The 18,028-nt window shown below is 41.3% G+C and overlaps 2 protein-coding genes across 3 annotated transcripts in view; one reads left to right on the top strand and one right to left on the bottom strand.

Moving 5' to 3' along the window:
* Positions 1-18,028, bottom strand: part of AK3 (adenylate kinase 3) — a 274,466-nt gene that overhangs the window by 95,876 nt on the left and 160,562 nt on the right. The window lies entirely within an intron of this gene.
* Positions 1-18,028, top strand: part of RCL1 (RNA terminal phosphate cyclase like 1) — a 69,255-nt gene that overhangs the window by 26,698 nt on the left and 24,529 nt on the right. Inside the window, exons 1-4 of one of the 2 annotated variants that reach the window (XM_065908002.1) lie at positions 1,577-1,623; positions 1,735-1,809; positions 2,789-2,913; positions 16,950-17,075. In XM_065908002.1, the coding sequence (XP_065764074.1) occupies positions 1,612-1,623; positions 1,735-1,809; positions 2,789-2,913; positions 16,950-17,075 (338 nt within the window). In that variant the 5' untranslated portion in view covers positions 1,577-1,611. Of the gene's footprint in view, positions 1-1,576; positions 1,624-1,734; positions 1,810-2,788; positions 2,914-16,949; positions 17,076-18,028 lie in introns of those variants that run through there. The other variant, XM_065908001.1, reaches the window with a different exon arrangement.

Raw genomic sequence — 18,028 nt, 5'->3', positions numbered from 1 at the left:
GCTAGATCCAGTGTGTGGAGCCTGAGGAACTTTCCAGTCGGGCCCCTATTTCTACAGCAGGCAGCTAAAGCCCTGAGGAGAGAGTGTCCAGGCCTCAGAGGCTGTAGGAGGCTGAGTGGGGCTCCAGCCCACAGCTGCCTTTCCAGCCCTTGTCCCAACACAGTGAGGGGCCTGCCCTTCGTGTCAGATGGAGAGTGACCCAGGAGACAGGACCACACCTGGAATTATATTTGGGCTCCTGACTGGCCCTCAGATTCAATTTGACTTCCTCCTATTTGACTCCAGGTGTGGGTAGGAAGAACCAGCAGGGGTGTTCTGTTCTCTTGCCTTTCTCTTCCCCTGGAGAGCTGGAGGCCACCTAGCTCCAGGAGTTGTGCTCGTGGAGTAACCGGCATCCTTGCAGCCCCCACCGTTTCCAGAATCTGACTTGGTCTTCTCCCCAACTGCCCTTTGTACTAGCCTTGACTGAATTATTCTTGGTTTCGGCAATTCCAGATGCCTATTTTAAGTTTCTGAGTTGTGTGTAGCTTTAATATTTAATTGAAATTAGCTAATCTTTATTGGATTTTCCCAGTAACTGCTTCTGCCCCACCTGATCCATGCTGAACATGTTCCTAGGCTACATAGGTCATTTCTACCTCTAGTTAATTTTCTGATATATGAATATTTAGTTGGGGACTGTTCTCTGCCATAAAGCCCTGGTCTATTATTGTTCTGTTGAATCTTAGCATGTAAGAGTTGGTAGCAACTTGGAGACAGGCAGGTTGAGCTCCTTACCTTAGAGACAAGGGAATTTAGAAGTTGAGATTTTCTTGTTTGAGGCCACACAGCAAACTCGAGCCTGGACTGGGACCAGGGCTTTTTCCCAGAGCCTCTGCTTTCGCTGCTTGCCCTCAGTGCTTCCCCTTGTAGGATCAGCTCCCACAGGGCTGAGAAACATCTCTTGTTCCATTGGGAACAAGCAAGGGATTGCTCTTGTTTCCCCGGTTGCCCGGTTGCCACTGAGACAGCAGTCACTGACTTCTTTGAAAACGTGATTTGAATATCACCTTATCCTCTGTGAGGAATCTGCAAATGAATAGGGAAGGATCGCAGGCCTCCTAGGAGTTTTGAATGAGGAGATAACAGTTACACGTGACAGTGTCTTGCCATCAGCTGTGGATGTCTTCATTGCACTTAGGGGTTTGTGTTGTTTGGCTCAGTTTGAGGCTGCCCTCCTTCTGAGACCCCCACTGCCTTGTAGAATCACCACCACCTTTAACTGCCTGTGTGTGGGTGTCAGCAGCTTTCTTACGTAGGACTGTTAGGTTGAATAGTTGATTCACTTTAGCCTGGAGTGCCACCAACTCTAAACATGAAATAGTCATAATAAATAAAGAATACTTGAACAGGCCATTTTTTTGCTTAGTGTTTATACTTGTAAGAATGAGCTGAGGTCTCAGTTTGTTTTCTGTATGAGCCCAGCAGTTTCTTGATGCTTTTTGCATGGTAGCATGTGATGCTCATGATGACTCATAAAGTAGGTGGGTAATACTATAAATGTGGAAAAGGGGCTCAGAGAAGCCAGTGGCTTATAAAATCATAGTCTATAGTCGAGAGCAGAGCCAACCCATGCCCTCAGTTGTAAGCCAGCCTCTTTTCTCTTTACCAGACTGCTTCATCTACCAGCTTTGTGGATTCTTCTTTCCATCTCAAGGTTTAACTAAACTTTTTTTTCCTGAAATTATTCTACAGGTTGATGTGCTAAAGGCAACAGCACTCCCTCTACTGAAACAGTTTGGGATTGATGGTGAATCTTTTGAATTAAAGGTACGAATGTCCAGATTGTTGGTGGCATAAATCAGTGTGAAATATTTTCTTACCAACTCACTGGAGGAGCTGTATGGCTCGGTGTGTGTGTGGCACATTTGAAGTCACCATTGTAAGAAGACCCACAGGATTCTTGAACCTAGCATTGCAGACTTTGAGCTGGAAGGGTCCCTTTAGTAATGACAAGAGTAATGGATATATTGCACTTATTTAGTGGTAGTAGATGTTGTCAGCATTCTACATACATTAACTCCTTGACTTATAATAACTTAGCCAATAAGTCACGGAGCTGGAATTCTGACCATGCTTACTCTCTGATCTGGATCATTTATTTTATTTTATTTATTTTTTATTTTTTTGGATCATTTATTTTAATCTGTGTTCAGAGCCTACCAGTCTGAATGTCCCTGAGACTTTTTAGTACTTTACTTTCAAAACCTAGTTGAACTAATTTAAGCATCTGTTTGTTTGCTATTTAAGGGAATTATATCAATCCATTGTGATAACACTGGATATCTTAAGCTGTTGAACATCTCTGCTTTTTGAAATGATGTTTTTTAAACAAGGGAAATTACTTCATTTTTATTTAATAACATAGAGTTTTGATAGACCAGTTAATTCCAGAAGAGGAGAAAAGGGTTCTTGGTGGTTAAGAAGTGGGTAAGCTGATGAGCTAGACTAGTCCCTCATTTTAAGGTTGAGGAAACAAGTTCTGGTGGTGGAGTGACCTCTCTGGCTTTGACTGGAACATGTAGGGTCGGTGTCTACTGCTTTTTCTGACATACCACATGGTCCCCTTGCTCAACATGTGCCGCTGTGGAGCTAACATTAGGTGCTGTTGATCTTGAAGAGATGGAAAAGTTGGGTATGAAAGCCTTCTGCATTCTAATGTTGGTTTTCATTCTTGGTGTACACCAGCCTGGCTGGGTGTCATCCACTCTGTTGAATCTGGACCTCTTCTTTTTCATTATGCCTGCAGGTTGTACGACGGGGAATGCCGCCTGGAGGAGGAGGTGAAGTGTTTTTTTCATGTCCTGTGAGGAAGGTCCTGAAGCCTATTCAACTCATAGATCCAGGAAAGATCAAACGTATCAGAGGAACGGCGTATCCTTTGCATTCGCTTCAGATTTCTTACATTTTTTTCTTTGCCTCAGTAAGATAAGAATGACTCATAACAACAGTTTACTTCTTCCCAGGGTTATTTACATTTCAGACAACAGTTCAGTTCAGTTGCTCAGTTGTGTCTGACTCTTTATGACACCATGGATTACAGCACGCCAGGCCTTCCTGTTACCAATTCCTGGAGCTTGCTCAAACTCATGTCCATTGAGTCGATGATGCCATCCAACCATCTCATCCTCTGTCGTCCCCTTCTCCTTCTGCCTTCAATCTTTCCCAGCATCAGGGTCTTTTCAAATGAGTCAGTTCTTCACATCAGATGGCCAAAGTATTGGAGTTTCAGCTTCAGCGTCAGTCTTTCCAGTGAATATCCAGGACTGATTTACTTCAGTATTGACTGGTTGGATCTCCATGATGTCCAAGGGACTCTCAAGAATCTCCTCCAACACAACAGTTCAAAAGCACCAATTCTTCGGCGCTCAGCTTTCCTTATAGTCCAACTCTCATATCCATACGTGACTACTGGAAAAACCATAGCTTTGACTAGATGAACCTTTGTCGGTGAAGTAATGTCTCGCTTTTTAAATATGCTGTCTAGGTTGGTCATAGCTTTTCTTTTTTTTTTTCTTTTTTTTTTCATTTATTTTTATTAGTTGGAGGCTAATTACTTTACAGTATTGTAGTGGGTTTTGTCATACACTGACATTAATCAGCCAGGGAGTTACATGTATTCCCCATCCCGATCCCCCCTCCCACCTCCCTCTCCACCCGATTCCTCTGGGTCTTCCCGGTGCACCAGGCCCGAGCACTTGTCTCATGCATCCCACCTGAGCTGGTGATCTGTTTCACTGTAGATAATATACATGCTGTTCTCTCGAAACATCCCACCCTCGCCTTCTCCCACAGAGTCCAAAAGTCTGTTCTGTACATCTGTGTCTCTTTTTCTGTTTTGCATATAGGGTTATCATTACCATCTTTCTAAATTCCATATATATGTGTTAGTATGCTGTAATGTTCTTTATCTTTCTGGCTTACTTCACTCTGTATAATGGGCTCCAGTTTCATCCATCTCATTAGAACTGATTCAAATGAATTCTTTTTAATGGCTGAGTAATATTCCATGGTGTATATGTACCACAGGTTCCTTATCCATTCGTCTGCTGATGGGCATCCAGGTTGCTTCCATGTCCTAGCTATTATAAACAGTGCTGCGATGAACATTGGGGTGCACGGTCATAGCTTTTCTTACAAGGAGCAAGCGTCTTTTAATTTCATGGCTACAATCACCATCTGCAGTGATTTTGGAGCCCAAGAAAGTGAAGTCTGTCACTGTTTTCATTGTTTCCTCATCTGTTTGCCATGAAGTGATGATACCAGATGCCATGATCTTTATTTTTTAAATGTTGAGTTTTAAACCAGCTTTTTCATTGTCCTCTTTCACTTGCATCAAGAGGCTCTTCATTTCCTCTTCACTTTCTGCCATAAGGTTGGTATCATCTGCATGTCGGAGGTTATTGTTATTTCTCCCTGCAACTTTGATTCCAGCTTGTGTTTCATCAAGCCCGGCATTTCACATGATGTACTCTGCATATACCTTAAATAAGCAGGGCGACAGTATACAGCCTTGACATACTCCTTTCCCAATTTGGAACCAGTCTGTTGTTCCATATGTGGTTCTAACTGTTCCTTCTTGACCTGCAAACAGATTTCTCAAGAGGCAGGTAAGGTGGTCTGGTATTCTCATCTCTTTAAGAATTTTCCACAGTTTGTTGTGATTTACACAGTCAAAGTCTTTGGTGTAATCAATAGAGCAGAAGTAGATGTTTTTCTGGAATTCTCTTGCTTTTTATATGATCCAGTGGATGTTGGCAATTTGATCTTATGTTCCTGTGCCTTTTATAAATCCAACTTGAACATCCGGAAGTTCTTGGTTCACGTATTCTTGAAGCCTGGCTTGGAGAATTTTGAGTATTACTTCACTAGTGTGTGAGATGAGTGCAATTGAATGGTAGTTTGAATATTCTTTGGCATTGCCCTTCTTTGGGATTGGAATGAAAACTGACCTTTTTCCAGTCCTGTGACCACTGCTGAGTTTTCCATATTTGCTGACATATTGAGTACAGCTTTAACAGCATCATCTTTTAGGATTTGGAATAGCTCAACTTGAATACTATCACCTCCACTAGCTTTGTTTGTAGTGATGCTTCCTAAGGCCCACTTGGCTTCTCATTCCAGACAGCAGTCTTGGAAAAATCTTAACAGTGAACTTGTAATTATTGGCTGAGATAGAGTATTTTATTATCTGCCTCATCATAACTAGATTGACTGATTGATTCACTTATTTTTTTCAGTTAACACTGAAGCAAACAGTTCCACGTGTTTGTGACATTCTCTTGAGGGCTTTGATTTTAGGACCACCAGTGCACTGCAGTCCCTGCTTCAGAAGAGCACATCGTCTGGTGAAGGAAATGAATGTACAGATACATAATGCTGCTATAATGTATAAAGTGATGTAGATGATGTTCAGTGGGTTGGAGGAACTAAGAGTAGAGTGGCATATTTGTCTAGAAGATGTGAGAGAACTGAATAATAATGAATAATATCTACCATTTAGTAATTGTTCACTCTGCACTATATATAAGTTTATATACTTTATTTTTTAAACTATTGAGATGTGGTTGATATACAAAAAAACTGTATATATTTAATGTGTACAACTTGATGAGTCTGGAGATATATACACACACACACACCTGTGAAACCATCAACCCAGTCAGTGCCATAAACATTTCTATCAGATCCAGAAGTTTCTTTTCATCCTCTTTATTATTTTACATTTTTTGTGATAAGAATACTTAAGATTTACCCTCTTAGCAAATTTTAAGTATACAGTGTAGGCATTACAGTGTATAGTAAATGTCTAGGGCTTATTTAGATTCCTCATATAAATGGGATCATGTAGTATTTGTTCTTATGTTTCTGGTTTATTTCATTTAGCATAATATCCTCCAGGTTCACCCATGTTGTTACAAATGATAGCATTTCCTTTTTTGAGGATGGATAACATTATTGTATCCATATACCACATTTTCTTTATCCATTTTTCTGTTGGTAGACATTTAGGTTGCTTTTATACCTTGGCTATTGTAAATAATGCTGAAAAGAATATAGGAATCCATGTGTATTTCTTTGAGATCCGAATTTAAATTTCTTTAGATATATATCCAGAAGTGGGATTGCTGGATCGGATGGTAGTTCTGTTTTTAATTTTTCAAGGAATCACCATGCTGTTTTCCATAGTGGCTTCACCAGTGCATGCTCCCACTAGCATGTACAAGGACTCCCTTTTCTCCATACCCTCACCAACAGTTCTTACTTACTTATTTATTTTTTGATAATCACTATCCACATGAGGTGAGGTGATATCTCAGTGTGGTTTTAATTTGTTGTTCTTGGTGATTAGTGATTATTGAGTGCCTTTCCATGTTTTAGTTTGCCATTTGTATGTCTTTTTGGGAGAAGTGTCTATTCAAGCCCTTTGCCCATTTTTAAGTAGAGTTGTTTGTTCATTTTGCTACTAAATTGTAAGGCAAGGTGTCCTGTATCTTTCGAGTGTTAATCATATGAATTTCAGACATTTTCTCTCATTACATAGGTTGCGTTTTCACTTTGTTGTTTATTTTGCCTCCTTTTTTTTTTTTTTTCCCCTTTTTGGTATTCAAGAAATCATTGCTGAAGCTAAAAATCTTCCTCACTGTTTTCTTCTCAGAGTTTTACAGTTTCAAGTCTTACTTTTGTCTTTAATTCATTTTGAGTTTATTTTTGTATGTGGTATGAAATAAGAATCCTGTACCATTCTTTTGCATATAGGTATTGTTTTCCCAACAGTGTTTATTGAAGAGGATATCCTTTCCCCACTGTACATTCTTGGCAACCTAGTTGAAGGTCAAGTGACTAGATATGCGTAGGTTTATTTCTGGTCTCTGTTCTGTTGTCTTTTTTTTTATGTTAGTATTACACTTTTTTGATTTTGGTAGCTTTGTAACTTATTTTGGTATCAGGACCTGTGACGCCTTCAGCTTTGTTCTGCTTGCTCAGAATTCTTTGGCTATTTGGAGTCCTTTGTGGTTTCATATAAATCTTAGGTTTATTTTTTTTTTCCCATTTTTATTAAAAATAAACGTGAGATTTTGATAGTGATTGCCTTGAATCTGCAGATTGCTTTGGAAAGTATGGACATTTTAACAATATTAATTTTTCCAGTCTTTGAACATGGACTGTCTTTTCCTCTAAAGTCTTTTAAAATGTCTTTTATCAGCGTTTTGTAGTTTTTAGTGTGTAGGTCTTTCACTTCCTTGGTGAAGTTTATTTCTGAGAATTTAGGTTGTTTTAAATGTTATTGTAAATAGGATTGTTTGTTTGATTTTTTTTGTGGGTAGTTGTCAGTGTGTAGAAACACAACTGATTTTTGTATGGTGATTTTGTATCGTGCAACTATATTGAATTCATTTATTCTAATAGTTTTTTTTTTTTTTGGATGCTGTTCTTTAGGATTTCTACATATAAGACTGACTTCTGCAAAAAGAGATAATTTTACTTTTTCCGTTTCCATTTGAATGCATTTTCTTTTTCTTACTTAATTACTCTGGCTAGGACTTCTAGCACTATGCTGAATAGAAATGGCAAGAGTGGGTATCTATCTTTACTTTGTTTTGAATTTTATAGGAAAAGCTTTCAGTTTTTCACCATTAAAAATAATGTTAGCTTTGGGCTTTTCATATACAGCCTTTATTGTGTTGCGGTAAGTTGCTTCCATGCTTAATTTGTTGAGAGGTTTTTTTAAAATCATGAAAGAGTGTTTTTTGTCAAATGCTTTTTCTGCAGCTATTGAGAAAATGGTGTGATTCTTATCCTTCGTCCTGTTAATGTGATGTATCATATTGTTTGATTTGCATATGTTGAACCATTCTTGGATTTCAGGGATAAATACCACTGTGTCATGTTGTATGACCCTTTTAATATGCTGACGAACTCAGCTTGTTCATTTTTTTTGAGGTTTTCTGCATCCATGTTTGTCAGATATATTGGCCTGCAGTTTTCTTCTGTTGTCTTTGGCTTTGGTGATCCTAATCTCATAAAATGAGTTTGGAAGTGTTTCCTGTTAGGTTTTTTTTAGAAGTTTGAACATTGGTATTAATTCTCCTTTGAACGTTTGGTAGGATTCACCATTAGATTCATCTGCTGAAGCCGCCTGGTTGTGGACTTTTCTTTTTTGGGAACTTTCTGATTACTGGTTTAATCTCTTTACATGTAACTAATCTGTTCAAGCTCTCTGTTCTTGATTCAGACTTGAAAGTTTTTAGGTGTATAGGAGTTTATTTCTTCTCACTTGTCCAGTTTATCAACATATAGTCATTTATAATCGTCCTTCATCATCTTTTCCAATTTCTGTGGCATCAGCTGTAATGTTTCCTTTCATTTCTGATTTTACTTACTTGAGTCTTGTCTTGTCTTAGTCTAGCTAAAGCTTTGTCTGTTTTTATTTTTTCAAAAAATCAACTATTTCATTAATTTTTTTCTATTGTTTTTCTGTTTTATTTATGTCTAATCTGCCAACTTTAAGTTTGGTTTCTTTTTCTAGTGTAAATTTAGGCTATTTGAGATCTTCCTTTCTTAGAAAGAATGTTAGCACTTATCAGTATAAAATTTCTTACTACTCCTTTTGCTGCATTCCATAAATTTTGGTATGTTCTGTTTTCATTTTCATTTGTCTCTTGTTGGATCTTCTTTTATCCATTCAGCCACTCTATGTCTTTTGATTGTGGAGTTTAATACATTTGTATTTTATATACTTTATTCTTAACCTCAAAGTGAGTCTGAATTCACTTCCATTCTATTTTGTGGATGTAGAAACTGAAGCTTCAAACGCTTAAGAAATTTGCTCACATATAACATTGCTAGTAATGGTAGAGCTGGGATTTGAACCCTGTCTCTGTGGCCCAAGCCTTTAACCTCTGCTTTTTCCTATAGAGAGGACAGGGCATTTGGACTGGGCTTGAAGAATAGAGGCTTGTAAAGTGGGACAAAGAAGGAGGAATGCTGCAGACAGAAATGTGGGCCTGTGTGGAGGGACAGTGCACAACCATTCTGGGGAGTGGCAGGCAATGTGGTGTGTGGCCTGAATGCAGGTCAGTCAAGGATGTTTGGTAGTGGAAAATGGGACAAAAAGTGAGAGCAGGAGCCTGTGAAGACTTGAGGCTGTGCTGAGGAATTGACCTTCTTTCAGTATCAGTAATTTTCTTTTGGAGAGAGAATTTGCACATTAACCAAATAACTCTGATGGTACAGAAAGAACTTTTGGCTGTTTTTGGCTCATTATATAAATGTTGGTAGACATGAGTTGGAAAACAAAACAAAACAAAATCACCTCTTCACTGCACTCATTTAGAGGCAAGGATAGTAGGGAATTATCATGCCCTAAAGAGAGCTGGTGACGGTTGTGGCTTGGTGACGGATGAGGACTGCTAGTTTTTGGAGGTCTCCTAGAGGCAGAATGGATAGGATTCAGTGATCACCTGGGTCTGTGCTAGAGGAAGAGGGAGTCCTTGAGTATGATTTTGATGCTTCTCACTTATGCCCTGAATAGACATATTTGTTCAGATAGAAGCTGCAATGTGGTTGGCAGTGAAAATAAGTTTAGTTTTATTCATGTTGGGTTTTATTCCAGGTAAGTACATGGATAAGTCCAGAAAGGACTGAGAAATTGGGAATGCAGAACCTCTTAGGAAATGTGGAACTCAGGAACAAGGAAAGCTAGAAATGGATGGTTGTGGCATCAGCCACATTGTAGAAGGCAAAGAGAAGAGGGTGGGACCCTGAAAGGTCACTAAGATTTGAAAGCAGAAAGCAGAGTTAAGTTCTTCCAGGAAGGGAGACAAGGGAAAATCAGAGTTGAATGGGGAATAAAGAAATCAGTGACACTTCATTAAAAATAAATAAATTAAAACTACACTGAGATGCCATCTCTCACTAGTTAGATTGGTAAAGAAACTAAAACTTGACATCATATTCTGATGAAAGGTTGGTGAGAATGCAAGACAGTGTAACTACTATGATTAAGAATTTGACAGTATCTAGAAAAATTCTCAGATATCAAGGAAGCTGTCAAAGGCTACTAGAGTCATGTCAAATGGACATAGAAGCCAACTTGAAGTGGCTCCTACTAGCCAAAGATGGGACAATCTAGCTACCAATAAAAATAACTATAGATTGATTGATTACACATTAAATAAAGTTACATCCACAAATTTATTATGATACTTAAAAATCTGTATTGAGTATCTTTGGAAATCAGCCCATTCTTTTGAAAATTGGTAATAAGAGTCAACCATTTATTCTGCTTTTCCTATACAAACTGATAAAGGGAAGTTGATGAGGGGAAGTCTCTATGTATCAAGGTATTGACTCTTTGTTTATGAATAAATTGCAAATAGTTTTTTTCTTAAAAAAAAAAAAAAAAGAGAGAAAAGAAAATGCAGCTTATTAGAAGCCAAGTCAGTACCTTCAAGGGCCCAGAGGAGTAAGCATTAGGCCAAGCCGAGGGACTCACAGGAGGCTGCCACTGATAACCCTGAGGGCTCTTTCCAGAGGGTGTTGGAGTCAGAGGCCAGCTAACCAGTTCTGGGCTGCAGAGCAATGGGGGGGAATGGTGGTAAGCAGAAGCTACTCTTTCAAGAACTTTGACAGGAAAGAGAATGGAAAGAAAGATATGGTGATAACTTGAGGAAAAGAATTGAGAACATCCCCTCTCTTTAACAAAAAGATTGATGATTTGAGTATTTTTGTAGGTTAAGTAGATTGATACATGAGAGAGGGAGACTGACAGAGCAAGGTAACAAGGTGATTAAAGCTAAAGCACAGGTGCTAGAGTCAGACAGATGTGGGTTCTCATTTTGGCTTCGCCACTCACCGATGTTGGGATTTGGGGCCCAAACTTTGGTTGACACATTTATCATTGGGCCCGTTTATGACTGCTGTGGGGGGCTGTTGGTGCTGCGCCCTGCTCAGTCTTGTCTGACTGTGACCCCTTTAGTCCGCCAGGCTCTAATGAAGTTTAAGTGAGTAATAGATGTATAGTACGAGACACTGGGCTTGTATAAGTAAGTATTTGGTAAATGGTGGCTGCTCTTGTTTCTATTATTATTATTTAAGAGGAGATGGATTGAAAATGCAGGTGTATGGTAAGAATGGCTCTAGATGGAGCATCCTGATGATGATTGGAAAGAGGCATTTTCAGTTTTTACTGAGTTAGGATGAGTTCCAGGATGAGGGGACTGGCAGGGGTGTGATAAGGGAATGTGACAAGGGTGGCGAAGGTATGGGCCACTTAGGCATTGTGAGGGGTGTGTCCAGCGGGGCATAGTAACTCAGGATAAGAAAAAGGCTGTGGGACTGCAGTGAGGGCTCAGGTGAAGTGAGGTGTTTTCATGGTGCTAGCTGCGTGGTGTGTGGCTAGCCCAGCAGCAGTTGGCAGCCTCGAAGGAGGAGTGGAGGAGGCAGGAAGGCCATCTTCATGCAGGACTGGGTGTGGCTCGACCAGGCGAGTGAGATGTGCAGAAGGGTGGATTACAGGGCATATGGGTGAGTGTGTCATTAGAGCGACGGCTGGTGCACTCCTTACTGGGGAATGCAGCAGAGGCTGCCAGCCTGGAGAAAGCACATGGTCATGGGGTTAGAAACCTTCAGTTTTTTTTTTTTCTTCACAGTTTTAATGGAAATAGATGAGTGTGTTGTGTAGAAGAACATGACATTGTGTTTAGGGAGTTGTATTTCGGGGTTTCAGATGTTAAGTGTGGTAGAATTCTAGGTGCCAACAAGATCATGGTAAGGGCAAGTATTGGAGGTGGGGGGCCGGATGGGGTTGGGTGATGGCTTTCCTGGTGGGGATTTGATATGAGTAGAAAGGATGTGTGCTTCTAGGGGTGATAGGGGTTTAGAGTCAAGTTTTGTATTTTTCAGGTTTTGGGGTGGTCTTACTTGGAGGAACAGAACTGTAGAATGGATTGCCTTTTCAGAGGTGTCGACTAGACTGCACAGTGAGTAGTGAGGGCACGATGTAGGGTGGGTTGCAGAGCCACCGGACAGAGAGAGCTGTTGTTGAGATAAAAGATCAAACTTGAGTTGCTGCCTCAAGTTCTTTTTAGGAATCATCAAAAACAGAGGAACTCGTAATAGAGCTTCCCTGGATCAATGTCTGTTCTCTGCAGAGCTATCCTTGGGCCCAACCATGGGCCAAGACTTGTGTGTGCAGGGGGAGAATGGCTGGTGGAGGAGAAATGATACCTTTCCCAGGGAACCCCCAGGTTGATGGATGCTTACATTGACGTCTGAAGGTGATAGTCGACTCTCATATTCTCCGACTCTGAGGAGATAGAAACAGGTTATAGAGGAATGGAAATGTGATACAAGTGCATGCTAAGTCGCTTCAGTTCTGTCTGTCTCCTTGCAACTCTGTGGACCATAGCCAGTCAGGCTCCTCTGTCCATAGGATTCTCCAGGCAAGAATACTGGAGTGGGCTGCCATTTCCTCCTCACAGGGGATCTTCCTGACCTGGGGATTGAATTTGTGTCTTTTATGTTTCCTGCATTGGCAAATAGATTCTTTACCACTGGTGCCACCTGGGAAGCCTGGTGATGCTAGTAGGTGGGTTTTCTTTTTAAAAACTAAAGATTCCTGATTTGCTTGATGCATGTTAGTTACTTATGTATATGTTTAGTCGTTCAGTTGTGTCCAACTCTTTGCAACCCCATGGATTGTAGCCAGCCATGCTCCTCTCTCCATGGGATTCTCCAGGCAAGAATATTAGAGTGGGTTGCCATTCCCTTCTCCAGGGGATCTTCCCGACCCAGGAATTGAACATGGGTCTACTACATTGCAGGTGAATACTTTACCCCTTAAGCCACCAGGGAAGCCCCCCTAGTTACTAATAGCTTGACCTCATTCTCCTTAACATTGAATTTCACTGTGTTCAAATTCCAGGTTAAACCCTGTTGATGGCCATTGGGATGTCTTCTGTTCTTCACTGTTGCCAAAAATGTTGTGGTTAATGGCCTTGTACACAGAGTCCTACACACTTTCAGAACTATTTCAGTTTGTTTTTTCTATTTAGAGATTTGTTTCTCCGGTGCTATGTCAAGGCAGTGAACTCTGCTTGGAGTCCGTTCTCTCTAGTTTGGAAATGTGATTTCCAGTGTGTGCTGTCTTTGTTTACCACAGTCCTGTGGCAACAACATGGGTTGCACGGAGGCTGTTACACTGGGGTCTCCCATGTACTGTGTACCAGGTGTACAAAAGCCTCGTGAGTTTTATGATGTCTTTGATGAAGATGCCAGGAAACAGGGAAAGCTCTGGGATTGTACAGGGTTTTACATAAAAGCTGAAGCAGCTGTTGTACCCTAGGCATCTGGGCTGTAACCTTGTTCCTCCCCTGCTTTTTTCTGGTGTTCTTCGAACCTTCCCTGTGTAGGCTCTGAGCCAGAAGGATGCTGGTGAGGTCCCAGGCAGTTCCCCCTCCTTGAGACTGGGGATAGGACACCTGTGCCTTCCCCCATCTAGCCCCAACTCTAGTCCTTCCTCTAAACTCCCCAGGAAAGTCAACACAGCGCACTTGCCCAGATCCCTGTCTGCAAACCAGACATTCCAGCTGCTGGTCTGCAAAGCTGCTCATTTCACAGATACCCCAAAGGAATGTGGGTTTGAATTGAGATCACCTTCTTGGCCAGCTTTGGAGCCTGGGAGAAAAGAGCTGCCTTTGGAAAAAGCTTTAGCTGGGATTTGTTACTTGCAAGGCTGGTTAACAGTCAGCCTGAGCTTGGAGGTTATATTCCCCATAGGAGGGCTCGAGCTGGGAGAAATAGTCCCACTCTCTTGTATGTGTTTGTGGTTTTAACTATTCCCCCTCCCCTGCCGCCCCCATCCCTACAGAGTACATTGCTCTGACTGGCCAGGGCCTGGGAGGGAGCTGGTGGTGTTCCTGCCAGCAGCTGTGACTGGACAGTGCGGTTGCCTTTTATTTACTGCCACCCACTCTCATTCTCCCCACTGCCTGAGGGAGAAAGAAACACTGTTTTTCAGTTTTGTGATGCTGTCCCAGTAGTTCATAATTGGATGTATAAGAGTCAAGACAAGAAGCTGGGGTGGAGGCAGGAGAGGGGTGTGGGGTGGAGTTTGTTGGACGATCTGGTTTCCTTTCTCTTAACTGTAAGGAGGGTACTTAGAGAGTCAGTCTCTTTCTTTCTGTTCACACACACCCTCACTCCTTAGCCTTCTCTGACTTGTAACACCAGGGAGGGTGAAGGGTAGGAGTTCCATATGCCCTGTAGGCATGAACTTGTCTTTCTTGGATATGAGTTCTTAGTATGGTACTCATAAAAGGCCCCTGAAATGGTCTGCAAAATTGTGTGTTCATGTGTTTCTTGAGACAGGGTTCATGGCTTTTATCAGATTCTCAGAGAGGTCTCTTACTCCTAAGAGGAAAGAACCTCTGCTTTGGGATTTGAACCTTGGACTACCAGTAGGAAAAGCAGTGGTTGACATTCACTGGGCTCTGACTACACACGAGGCATGGCTGAGCACCTGACATGCATTGTTTCAATTGAGCTTCCAGACCTTGTGAAGGAGAGTATTATGATTATTATCTTCGTTAACAGTGAAGATGCAGAGGCACCAGGTTTTCAAGAAGCAATAGTCACACCTTGGATAAAGCTCATTGGCTATGATACCACCACTGTGCAAAGCCGGAAGCACCAAGAATAGCACATTGGTTCCAGAATGATGCAGTTTGCTGGAGCTGGGACTTAACACAGATAGTCCGATTCTAGAACTCTTAGCTAGTCTTGGTAGGACCTCCATACCAAGCCAGAGAGCTCTATAATGACTTTGGGACGCAGCTGGCTTTAAAGTTCCTTTCCTTCATTACTCCAGTGCTTAAATTCTAGTATACGCTTCCATTGGCCCTGATTAGCACTTTTACCTACCGAGTTTCCACATCCCTGGAGGGATGGGGGAAGAAGGTTGCCTTTGGGAAGTTGCATCTGTTTAATTTTGAATCTTGGTTCTGTGATTCAGTTGTCCTCAGTGAGGACAGAAGCAGAAACCCATGGCCTTACCTCAAGGTTACTGTGAGCATAAAATAAGATGATCATGTACCTGAAAGAACTTTGAAAGCCACGAGCACCGTGGGATTATGTGTCAGGATAGTGACATCTGTATTTTCCTGCAGAATGCGGGCAGCTTCAGGCCTCAGAGGGACAGCACCCTCCTGGTCCAAAGGGTATGAGACCTGGGACTGTTTGTCGAAGCTTCCTGTGGTCAAAAGTACGTTCTGGACAGAAGAGGTGGTGATGTAACTGGGCTGTGTGTGTGTGTGTGTATTGAAAAATCCCTCTTTACTCTTTCCTCATTTCGGGTTTGTCCTTTGAGTCAAGTCAAATATTTATCGAGTATTTCTGAGTACAAAAGTAGTGTATGAGAGACTTGTGAGGGATACAGAGGTAGAGCCCCTTTCGTTATGAAGCATGCAGTGTTATCGGAGAGCAAGGACGGCCTGAGTGTATATGAAGGGAGACGTGTGGTAAGTTCAAGTACAGACCACAGTTGGGGCATCCTGGAGGATTTCAGGAGAGGGGGGACCTCCAGGTTGGAAGAATGGAGGCAGGTACCTCAGGCTGAGGGGTTTGGACACTTTGGTTTGTGGAGCTGGGGATGGTGGTGTTGGGTTGAGGATGAACCAAGAAGACTAGGGTCTGTTCTCAAGATCTGGGAGGGCCTGGAGTTACTGGGAGCTTCTCCCTCACACGTGGGAGCTGGATCTTTTGGTGGATGTCCAGGATGGGTCAGAAAGGGGAGCTTGATGCCAAAAAGCTTTGCTTTTTGTTTCTGCAGCTCAAATGAAAATTAAATGTGTTATTGACAGTAATTTTCAAACAGTTGGGCTGGGCTGGGGAGACCACACACCTGGTTTTCCCTTTTGGACTTTTTGCCTGGGGTTTGGATCAGAGTAATGGGAAGATCATGTGTTGTTACTTATTTGTTTCTTTAGCCCCTCGTTCCACATGCACAGCAAGCCCCTAACCATACATCGGACATTGGAAGTACTTAGTACATACTTACTTTTTACTTGGTTGGTTGCTTTGGGAAGAACCAGTCTCTGTAATAAAGTTTAATTTGAGGCAGTAGTTTCCAGTTCCTCAGGCAGCACTCTTTTAATTTGAGTTGATTTGAGTTGCCAATATCTTTCCTTTCCTTTCTGAGGCTGTCCTTTGTAAAAGTGCTAATTATCACTATTTGGACCATTAGGTAGCAGTTGCAAGGAGCCTGTATCATCCATAAATAGCATTGTCGACACTTAAATAATTGAAAATAGGCTCTTCAGTTGAAAACCTGTTTAGACCTTTTTAGACAGCCCCACTATGTTCTTTTACTAAGGTTTTTTCTGCTTCTTTTGTCAGCATACTGTGGGGTGGATTCACCCAGGGGCCCAGGTCAGTCCCAGTGGGGTGTCTGTCCTGGTCTTAGGTTTCTAACAGAAAGGTTTTATGATAACAGCAGTGGGGATTTTCAGAGAATACTTCAAAGGGAGTCTGGCTCATGCCATACAGGGGGGCAATTGCCTTTACTTGTTCCAAAATTGAGGTGAACCATTTCTAGGAGAGAGGGAATGGCTAGACAGTCTAGAGCAGGGTTGGCAGCTTTTATTTTATACTTTTCAAGTGTCTATACTGTTTGGATGTTTTTCATCAAGGACTTAAAACAATACAAAAATTATATAATAATAAAAATAATAATGTAAAAATTGAGTTATGATACTACAAAGTAAAGTAATTAAATACAAGTGGACAATAGAATGAAATTAGAAGCATCATTTTGTTATGGCAGTACCACAAATATTTGCTAACTTTATGACTGACTTTTCTCCGCTGTGGAGTCCAAGCAGAATGACACCCTTAACTCCAAGTTGCAGGTATTCAGTACGTGTATCACCTCAGATGGCAAACCGGATTGTGGATTCTGCAAGGAGCATACTCAACAAGTTTATACCCGATATCTATATTTACACAGACCACATGAAAGGCATCAACTCTGGGAAGTAAGTGTCTGTGCATTTTGGGAGCCTGATTCTGCAGCCTTCCTAAGCATTTTTCATACACCTGGTCTCTGATTGATGTTTAAGCTGCCAGCTCTGAGGTTGGGCAGCCAGAGGAAGAGTGATTCACATTTTTTTTCCTTCTGACTTACTGCCATTGTCACCACCAAGTATATTCTGAGCACCTATCACATGGAAAGCATCACCATGCCCAGGGCTGGGTGATGAGGGTTTGAGATACCAGCCTCAGGGAATTAAAACCCAGCTATTAATAAACAGTGCCTCCAGCTTTAAATCCCATCTGCCCTCTGTTCCCACTATAAAGTAAAGTAAACAAAGTTCTCCCACCCTGAGTAAATAACAATTTAGGGAAAAAAATCCTTTGTTGGTCTAAGTGCCAGTTGGCTTCTCCCTCCATCAAGGGGAACGACACCCTTAGAGCCAGAGAAACTTGTTATTATAGATTTTAATTTGGTTTAGTTAGAGCCTTTGTGGAAAACCTCACATTAGAACATAAAAAGTTAATAATGATGATCTATGTAATGAAAATATCTGTTTTAGGCTTTTGTTATATATTTAGAAACCACTGATTTTTTATTATGAAAATGTTACATGTACAGAAAAGTTGTAAGGATAATACAGTATATAAGTGTATATTTTTCTTACTTGTAGCTGGAGATTATTTAGCCAAATTTGCTTTCCTTGTATGTGAGTTTTCTCTGTTTTTGCTGAGCCATTTTAGTCTGAATGACAGTATCTTTACACTCTGGACCCGAACTTTGCAGGTTGTATCTTATAAAAGTAAGAACATTAGAGATTGACAATTGTGAGATAAGAAACCAGTTTTTTTCCTAAGTTGTACCACAGCTCATCCTTTTATAGTCCTTCCTCTGAGCTTTCTTTAACCTCAGCAAAAGAAGGAAAGAGAGGGGAAAGAAGGGGCGAGCGCGTTATGA

The sequence above is a fragment of the Muntiacus reevesi genome, chromosome 17 (genome assembly GCF_963930625.1).
Source record: "Muntiacus reevesi chromosome 17, mMunRee1.1, whole genome shotgun sequence".
NCBI lineage: Eukaryota > Metazoa > Chordata > Mammalia > Artiodactyla > Cervidae > Muntiacus > Muntiacus reevesi.
This window is presented reverse-complemented; position numbering and strand designations above follow the sequence as displayed.